We start from the raw sequence: 10,541 nt of genomic DNA, 5'->3' as shown, positions 1-10,541 counted from the left end.
TTCAAATACTGAATTTGAAATTGTGCAGAATCATGAATACTAAAGAGTAAAGACATTACACTTTTCATATCTTTGTTGTGAAACTTTCATTGTTTCATTAATTTCAGGGTTAAATAAACTGCACAATTTTTTTGTGTAATTTCAGAATGTCAGTGTAATATATATATATATTTATATATATATATATATATATATATAATCAAAGAAACACATTCATAAAAGTACACTGATTAATGCAGAGTCCATTTGGAATATTTGCAGAGTTATAATTAATTTAATGCACTTTCTAAACCATGGATAAAACAGAGCATAAATAACTGGATTAATGGTGGAATTAAGATATAGCACAAGAAAGACTTTAAGAAATGTTTCTGTCTGTAGCTCAATAAGATCACCTAATAAACTATAAATAAAATATGGAAGTAAACACACCAGAAACACAGACACCAAAATGCCGAGGACTTTAGCTGCTTTTCTCTCAGACTTCATTGAGTGTGAGCTGATTTTCTGTGTTTTAGGCCGTGTGTGATTATTAAGCTCTCTGATCGCAGTGGCATGTTTCTTAGCAATTACAAAAACCAGAGTGTATAATATGATTATGACAGAACATGGGAAAATAAAGGTTATTACAAGATCAACTACAGACCAAACCTCATTCAGAAAAAGATAACACTCTCCAGGACACATTACAGAACTTGTGAAGCTTCCATTGAAATAACAGAGGGCTGTGTTATAAACCAGAGAAGCACACCAGTTGGAGGAAACCACAATGCTCATAGTCCTGGTAGAGATAGTGTTGGTGTAGAGAAATGGGTTTGAGAGAGCCAAATACCGATCCACAGCGATCAGAGCAATATGATATATAGACAGGCTTGTAAGAATATTAACAGTTACAAAAAAAATGATGCAGTAACACTTGTCAAAAATCCAGCATGACTCAGTGGTCCAGATTAACACTGGTGGCATCACCAACGCCCCAATGAGGAAATCCGAAACCCCCAGAGAGAGCACAAGCATGTTAGTTGGTGTGTGAAGCTGCTTGAAGTGAAAAACAGAGATAATGACAAGCAGATTTCCACACACTGTTAGCAGAACCACAGCAGCTGAACACACATATAATAAGATATAAACTGCAGGAGATACAGATCTCTCTGGACAGGAGAAATGCTCGCAAATATCAGACTGGTTAAACTCTGACAGGTTCATCAATAGATGCATTTTAAAACAAATAGTCTCTGTTACATCATGAACAAATGAATTATAGGTCAGGTAGCTCAGATATTTTTATAGTTTAGAAAGTAAGCACATCCCCCAAGTTTGATTGACAGCTTAATGAACATGATGTCAATCACTGGGAATAACTAAAGACCAGAGGAGGCTTTAAGTGCACAGAATACCTAATGCTTGTACAAGCAAGTTCACAATTCCATTTCACAAAAATTACTTAAAATAAGAAACCCAACAGAAAGAAAATAATTAAAAGCAAACGAAATCCACAAACCTGCTTGTAATTAAACAAGTTACAGTGTGAATAAATTTAGTATGAATTAAGGATTGCAATAAATAATGAGTTTTATAAATGGGTGATCTCAAACTGCAGGAAAAAAGACTTAGGATTAAATACTCTGATACTGTTCTTATGATAATAATAATAAACAAGATTCACATTTAATTATGCCTTGAGTCACAGCAAGGCTGGACCACTTTTTGTTCGTTTGAAAATCTTTGAAGCACTTCAAACCTTGAAGTAGTCAGTCAAATCTGGGAGAGATTTTATGTAGCAGATGTGGACCTCTTTGCCTTGCAAGAAACAGCACAATGTCCCCTTTACTCCTTTCTGACTCCCCCAGGAGTGGACGCGTGGCCCATACGTGGCCCAGATTACACCTTTATGCATTTCCTCCGATAGCTCTGCACCCGAGAGTCCTGGCGAGGGTCCCTCAAAAGGGTTTGCGCCTCTTATTGATAGCGCCCCGTTGACCGACCAGTGTGTGGTTCTCGGATCTAATATATCTCCTCGACGGCTTACCGTGGGTGATTCCAATGAGGAGAGATCTTCTGTCTCAGGCGCAGGGGACAATATTTCATCCCCAGCCTGAGCTTTGAAACCTTCACGTCTGGCCCCTGAGGGGGACCAACTAACAGATGCTGGTCTTCCAGCCAGCGTAATTAAAAACTTTTTTAAGTGCTAGGGCTCCTTCCAGTAGAAGAACTTGAAATGGAGTGTATTTGAAAATTGGTGCATGGCAAAACATGTAGACCCAGTCCATTGCCGAATTGTTTCAGTGCTGGAGTTTCTGCAAGAAAAGTTGCCCTCTGGCTTATGCCCTAGTACTCTCAGAATGTACGTAGCCGCTAATTCGGCTTGTCATGTCATGCACCCTTTAGTTGCCTGTTTTATTTGTGGAGCTAAATGGTTGAGGCCGCCCACTAGAGCGATGGTCCCTTTGTAGGACTTAGCTATTGTGCTCCAAGGTCTGATTGACACCCCTTTCGAACCACTAGAGTCAGCGCCTGTCAGGCTTCTGACTCTATAGATGTTTTTTTTTTATGGCCATTATTTCTTTGAAGAGAACTGGAGATCTGCAGGCTTTGTCAGTCTCCCCATCCTGCCTAGACTTTGCCCCTGGGCTAGTCAAAGCTATTGTGCATCCTCACCCAAACTATCTTCCGAAAGTTCCATTCTCAACCATGCATCCAGTTGTTCTCGAAGCATTCTGTCCTCTGCCTTTTACAGCCCCGGAGCAGGAGAGACTTCACTTACTGTCTCTAGTACAGGCCCTTCAGATTTACGTCCACTGCACTAGCCAGCGGTGTAAGTCAGAGCAGCATTTCAAATGCTATGGGGGCCGCAACCGGGGGACGGCCGCCACTAGACGAACGCTGTCAAATTGGGTGAGAGATGCTATTGGCCTAGCCTACGAGGCGCGTGGTCACACTTCGCCTCTAGGAATCAGGGCTCATTCAACCAGGGGGATTGCCTCATCTATTGCGCTGGCAAGAGGTGTCCCCTTGCAGCATGTGTGTGATGCGGCAGGTTGGTCTCGAGGTTATATAAGCCAAAATTTGGCGTGGTTGACGGGTAGAACAAGTAGATATTCCCGTAGCATTTTCATGCAGCGTCTCTTTCCCGCTTTTTCCGGGAACAGGGTTACAGCAAAGTAACCCGAGATGTTAACATTACAGCTTACTGTCAGTGTCACAAACTCACAATGTCAATCCTCTTTCCTCAAAAAGATGCTAAAGTTTTAAAAATACCATTAATGTTGCTATTACAAAAGCTGCACTACTCGAAAAACTTATAAGAAGAGTGTTTGTGTTCTCTGAAAATGCGAATAAGTGTTGTCTGGATTTAGATAAATTCAGCATTTATTTATTCTTTGGGTAAGAGTTAATCTGCAGGTTATTTCTGTGACTGGAATTAATGTGACGCAGTCAATGAGAGACACAAGCTGAGGCTAGCTGTATAGGAGCTAGCGAGCTAAACATTCATAACCAGGTTTATATTTTTCCCATTTTGGCCGTGACTTTGCATGGTAGCACGAGCACTTAGTTAAAAAAAGCTATATAAAAACCCTGAAGTGTTAATTAGTTAAGGGGTGGGGGGAGGGACATGGGGGGCACCAGTACTTAGTAAGTTATAGTTTGGCTCCAGAGATGAACTAATGCTCATATACGAGTGTTATATCGCTTAACTTATTTCTATGAAAAGTAAATGTAAATTCTCGGTTAATTTAATGCAGATGTTAATACAGAAACACAGTGGCTAACGCTAACAAAGTTCAATGGTTAACATTAGCACAGGCTGTTTATTTACATTGCAGAATTTCAAAAACAGTATTTTACACATCTGTGGTTAATAGGTTTATTAATAACTTTAATTTTTTATTACAACTAGATATCCTGTGAAGTTTATTTATCTTTGTGTAGCAGGATGAGCTGTGGTCTCATCATGTTGGTTATATTTATGTGGGTGCGTTATTTTACGACAGGCTGTACTGTTATGTACTGCCACACTCTTGGTTGGAGGACTTCCGGGTCACCTGTTTTGTGTCTGAGATTACTCCAGACGCTAGCCAATCCGCTTGCCAGTGGGCTGTTATAAGGGCATCGGGAAAGCCTTTCATGTAGAGCGCCCGCCTCCTTTTAGTTGTATACCTGACTTCCGGTCTTGCCACAGGTTTCCTTTGGACTGGTTAACAGTGAGATATTTTCCTAGCAACCCTCTTTGTAGAATGTGCGCGCTGTTTTATGGTGCGTCCGACTTTCGCTTTCATATCAGGTATGAATGCTTCCTGCAATCTCTTTTCTATGCTTATGGACAGAGGCACTCATTTAAATCGACTTGTAGACTTATTTTGGCTTCTTCTACAGTGATGTCTTTTTTTGTGGACTCTCCTGTGCATAGCATGCACGTCGTTTTGTTGCGCATCTGACTTCCGCTTCCGTCTCAGGTATGAGTACTCTTTACCATTTATTATTTATATTTTTAGGAATGGTTTTCATTAATTGGAATTATAGGTTTCTCCTGATTCTTCAGTAGTGAAATATCTTCCTGTCGACTTTCCCTTGTGTAGAGCGCATGGCTTTTGCTGCACGCCCAACTTTCCAGTTTTTGTTTGTTTTCACCTAGACGATTGTGTTCCCTTGTTAACAACATTGCCTTACTGTTGTCGGTAAGTGGCTCGTCCCTGTACTTCCTGGTTGTACAGGGATTGCTAGGGGTTGTTCATTCAGCATCTGGGAACAGGTATGTATGTTTTATTATTACATTTTATTGTCCTTTGTGGTATGTACATGTTCAATTTGTTTCATTTTGATCATTAGGAACTATAGGTCGAAGTGGGTGCTCTGGACAAATGCATGAACGCTGCTACTTTGCCTGAATGCTGCTTTGCCTAAATGCTAATTTCAATTTTGCTTTATTTTTGTTTTGCTTGACTGTCATTGGACAAATATATGCCTCACTGCTGTGTTGCATGACTGCTGCTTTTGTTGGCAGGGTGCTTTGCCATTTTGCTGCTGTGCATGCATTTTCTGTTTGAATTTATTTTTATTACCAGTTGTTTGTGTGTCTCTCTCTCTCTCTTCATTCTATTTTGTTGGTTGTGTGTTTTATTTTAATAAATATGTCTTGTAGAGCTGTGAGCTACCAGTGGTGGCAGTGTGACGTGTTGGGGTTGGTTGATGTGATTCACGTGTGTTTGGGGTGACTCTTGCTTGGATATTCATCCCCTACCTGTCTTTCATAGTCTGCTATCCACTGGTAAACTCCAGCTCTAATCTGATGGTGCATTTTAATGTTTCTAATTCTTAGCATAGCATATTCTTGATATCAAATTAAAACTACTTTTAGTATTGTTATACCTAACTGTTGAATTGCGACATTGTGTATAATTGTTGTAAGAAAATAAACGTTTAGGTATGAAATTCACGCCTCTTGCATCTTCAGTGAACGTACCTGGGTGCCTTAGTTAATTTAATAATTAGGGTTGTTTATTTCCTTGGGTGCAATTCCCAAGGTGGCGTAATTGGCTACAGTTGTTAAAATCAGGGGATCAGTGGAGTTCGAGCCAGCCCCCCTACCGCTCGCCACATTTGTCTTCACTAAATTCTTCCGTTAAGTGTGTGAAGTGCAGGATGTTTAGACATTCTTCCTCCGTCCTCAGTGATAATTTTATTTGTGATAGGTGTGTGTTAATGAGCACTCTGACGGAGAAGATGTCAGCATTAAAGGAGCCCATCCAGACTTTAGAGAGGGTTAGAGAGCGCGAGAGCAGCGTTATTCCTGTAGCAGACAGTCTAGGTGCCGCAGGCAGAGATAACCAGCCCCCGACTCCGGCATTAGAGCCCTCACAGCGGGGCGAGTGGGTGATGACTCAGCCAAAGCTAACGCTAAGGCTAGCCTACCAGAGCACACCTCCTCTGCGCATCATGTGTCCAACAGGTTTGCTCTCCTCAGTAATGCGCCCGCTGAGAAACCTGAAAGAGCTCTGGTTATAGGAGACTCTATACTGAGACATGTGAAATTAGCTAGACCTTTAGGGGCGCCAGCGGCAGTGGTTAGGTGTATCCCAGGAGCCAGAGCACCGGACATAGCAGGTAATCTTAAGGCTCTAGGACAGCATAGGTTCTCTAAGATAGTGGTACATGCTGGAGCTAATGATATACGCCTTTGTCAGTCAGAGGTTAGTAAGGGTAATTACACAAAGGTGTTTAAATTAGCGAAGGCGATGTCCGATGAAGTAATACGCTCTGGTCCCATCCCAATTAGAAGTGGCAACATAGCTTACAGCTGGGTTATGGTCGCTGAACCGCTGGATGTCCAGGTGGTGCTTTGAAAATAATGTGGGCTTCATAGATAATTGGAAGATCTTTGAGCGCAAAGCTGGCCTGTTAGGGCGGGATGGTGTCCATCCAACTTGGGAAGGTGCTGCTTTTATTTTCTGTAGTATAGCTCATAGTCTCAGAAGAGGCCTAGTTAATCGGTGACAATCCAGAGCCCAGGCCAGGAAGCAGACAGACAGGCCAGAAAACCAACCGTCTGCTAGCTACATAGAGTCGTCACTCAGGGTTCACTGTATTGAGACTGTGTCTGTTCCCCGAGCTACGCAAAAATGTAAAAAGACTCAAAGTCTGTTTTAATAATTTAATTAACATAAAGACCACAAACTCGGATCATACTGAATGCACAGCCGGCACCTCTGATCTGAAGCTAGGACTGGTAAATATTAGATCTCTTGCATCAAAAGCAGTTATTGTTAATAAATTTATCACAGATCAGGAGTTTGATATACTCTGTTTAACAGAAACCTGGATTAAACAGGACGAGTATGCAGCTCTAAATGAAGCTAGTCCTCCTGGATATAGCTACAGACACCAGCCTCGGCTAACAGGTAGAGGAGGAGGCGTCGCAGTTATTTACAATGATAATTTGACTACTGTACAAAAACAAGGACACAAATTTAATTTATTTGAAGTTCTCCATAGTAACATAACAAGTGCAGCCACAAATATTGTTAGCTCAGTACTCTGAATTTCTTAGTGAATTTGCAGATTTTAATATTCATTTTGAGAATCCAGAAGACTCTCTGAGAACAGCATTTATGTCCATACTGGACTCAGTAAAAGTGTAGTAGGACCCACTCATAAAGCAGGTCACACTTTAGATTTATTAATATTCTTCGGATTAAGTATAAGAAATTTACTCACAATTTCACTGTCTGAAGTTATCTCAGATCACTCAGTTTCATCAGTAATCTCCCAGAGTTCCCAACTTTAATTAGATCACTGTCTGACCCCACAGAACTCGATCAGGCGACTGAATAATTAGAGTCGACATTTTGTTATACCTTAGATAATGTAGCTCCAGTTAAAAGAAAATTATTAGAGATAAGAAACTTGCTCCTTGGTATAATTATCACACACGTACTTTAAAACAGACCGCTCGGAAATTAGAACGTAAATGGCGTCAAACTAAATTGTTAGTATTTCAAATAGCATGGAAGGAGATCATCCTGAACTATAGAAAAGCTCTTAGTGTAGCTAGATCTCTCCACTCTTATAGAAAATAACAAAAATATTTCTAGATTTTTATTTAATACTGTAGTCAAATTTACCAGATATAACACCACAACAGAAATCTTCACAACATCATGCAATAGTGAGGACTTTATGAACTTTTTTATTAATAAAATTGTAAATATTAGGCATAAAATTGAGGCTTTGAAACCGAAAAATGTAATTATTGCAGATGTTAAAATAGCCATGTCAGATCGGAACCTAGAATACTTTACTCCCCTTGAAGAGAATGAACTAATTTCACTCATCTCTTCTGCAAATTCATCAACCTGTATATTAGATCCTCTAGCGACACATTTCTTAAACAGATAATACCAGCAATGACAGAACCCCTGTTGAGAATAATTAATTCCTTATTCAGCATTGGTTATGTTCCCAAATCTTTTAAATTAGCAGTTATTAAACCGATATTTAAGAAACCTGACCTCGACCCCTGTCAGCTGGCCAATTACAGGCCAATATCAAACCTCCCCTTTATCTCTAAGATTTTGGAAAACATAGTAGCGGAGCAGCTATGCTTATATCTACATAGAAATGGCATACATGAACTGTATCAGTCAGGATTTAGGCCTCATCACAGCACAGAGACAGCACTCGTTAAAGTAGTAAATGACCTGCTATTGGCCTCTGATCAGGGTTGTGTAACTATGCTTGTATTACTCGACCTCAGTGCAGCTTTTGACACCGTTGATCATGGGATTCTTCTTCACAGATTAGAAAATTAAGTAGGAATTACTGTTACAGCCCTCTCCTGGCTCAGATCCTATTTGACCGATTGTTATCAGTATGTAGACTTAAATGGTGATTTTTCCCTTTACATGCTTCCTCTGGGCAACATAATCCCTAAGCATGGTATTAGTTTTCATTGTTATGCTGATGACACACAGTTATATGTCTCAGCAAAACCTGATGAGAAAAAACAGCTTACTAAAGTTGAGGAATGTGTGCAGGACATAAGAAATTGGATGCTAATTAACTTCCTTCTGCTTAATCCTGATAAGACAGAAGTTCTAGTCATAGGATCGCATACAGCTAGAGGTAAGATTCTAGATCACTCTGTAACCTTAAATGGCCTTTCTGTTCCATCAAGTGCAACAGTAAAAGACTCAGTGTAATTATAGATTCCAGCCTTTCATTTGAAGCTCATGTAGATAATATCACCAGGATAGCATTTTTTCACCTCCGAAATATTGCCAAGATGAGAAATATATTGTCGCTAAACGATACAGAGAAACTAGTTCATGCTTTTTTACCTCTAGGTTGGACTATTGTAATGACTTACTTTCTGGTTGTTCAACTAGGTACATAAAAAGCTTCGCCTAGTCCAGAATGCAGCAGCGAGAGTCCTCACTAGAACCAGAAGATAAGAGCACATCACACCTATCTTATTTTCACTTCATTGGCTCACCGTAAAATTTCGGATTGATTTTAAAATACAGTGGAACCTCGGATTGCGAGTAACACGGTTTACGAGTGTTCCGCAAGACGAGCAAAGATTTTTAATAAATTTTGATTAAAAAAACTAGCGTTGTCGTGGTTTACGAGCACCGAGTATTATGTATAATGCATGCGCTTCTTGTTTTGACACCAAGCGTCGCTCGCACACAACACACACACAAATACATGCTTTTACAGCCCCCCCTTCAGGTTCCCAAACAAACACACACACTCTCTGCCTTACGCACACACACGCACACTTAAAGACCCAGCAAGGAAGACGATAAATCTCGGCTTTACAGCCCCATTCCTCTCTAATGTGTTTTTTGTTGTTGTTGTTGTTTTACTTTACAGCAGTGATTCTGTTAGTATGCGCTCACGCGAGTGTGACTAGCGATGTTCCTTGCTAATTTTTAAACGTTTTTTAAAACGGTCTCTCTATTAATGTGTGTGTGTGTGTGTGTGTGTCACACACACACACACACACACACACAAAGTGCCTGCGTGCACAAACGGAAACACTTATTTGTCGGGATTTATTTTTACATTTTTAAAGGTAAAGTGCAGGTTAATTTGTTAGATTTTTACTGTATATTTTGTGTTAATTATTTTTATGTATTTTTTTTTTGGGCTGTAGAGCGAATAATTTGAGTTTCCATTATTTCCTATGGGAAAATTAAATTTGGTTTACGAGTGTTTTGGAATACGAGCCCACTTCCGGAACGAATTATGCTTGTAACCCGAGGTTCGACTGTACTACTCTTGACATATAGAGCATTAAATGGCCTCGCGCCACAGTATCTGAGCAAACTGCTAGTGTCTTACGATCTGCCACGCCTACTTCAATCAAAGGATACAGGCTGCTTGTCAGTACTGCATATTATGAAAACTACAGCTGGGGGCAGATCTTTTTTCTTACAAAGCCCTAAAGTTATGGAATAGTCTTCCAAAGTGTTCGGGACTCAGACACAGTCTCAGTGTTTAAGTCCAGGCTATTCAATTAAATTCAATTTTATTTTTAACAATATATTCAATTTTATTTTTAACAATTGTCATTGTCGCAAAGCAGCTTTACACAATCAAAATAATTATTTAAGTCTGTATGGAATGTAAGTGTGCATGAATCAAGATGAGCAGATTGTCCCTGGTGAGCAAGCCGCGGGCAACAGTGGCATCTGTTGTCCCGAGATCTCCCTGAGATGGTAATAGGAAGAAACCTTGAGAGGAACCAGACTCAACAGGGAACCCATCCTCATTTGGGTGAAACAGAAAACAGGAATTGATCTGCATTTATACAGTGTGTTAGGTGGCAGGCAGTTCAGCTATAACAGTTGATGTTAATTGATGTAAATATGGAGTCCAGGTAGTTATTGAAAACTCAGGTAGACTTGTAGGAAGTTCCAATTCTGATCTATCGAACTGTCAAGTCTGCAGAGAAACAGCTGCCAACACCTAACACACAGTGTTAGTGTAGGGGCTTTGACGAAGGCGTATATCATTAGCTCCAGCATGTACTACTATCT

At 40.2% G+C, this 10,541-nt stretch overlaps 1 protein-coding gene across 1 annotated transcript; it reads right to left on the bottom strand.

Moving 5' to 3' along the window:
• Window positions 1–213: 213 nt before the first annotated feature.
• Window positions 214–1,218, bottom strand: LOC128541623 (trace amine-associated receptor 13c-like). Its single transcript, XM_053512132.1, has one exon. It carries the CDS (start codon window positions 1,216–1,218, stop codon window positions 214–216), a length of 1,005 nt encoding a protein of 334 aa, XP_053368107.1.
• Between the last annotated feature and the right edge of the window lie 9,323 nt (window positions 1,219–10,541).

This window comes from Clarias gariepinus, chromosome 2, assembly GCF_024256425.1.
Source record: "Clarias gariepinus isolate MV-2021 ecotype Netherlands chromosome 2, CGAR_prim_01v2, whole genome shotgun sequence".
NCBI classification, from domain to species: Eukaryota; Metazoa; Chordata; class Actinopteri; order Siluriformes; family Clariidae; genus Clarias; species Clarias gariepinus.
Note: the sequence above shows the minus strand (reverse complement) of the source record. Positions and strands in the feature narration are given on the sequence as shown.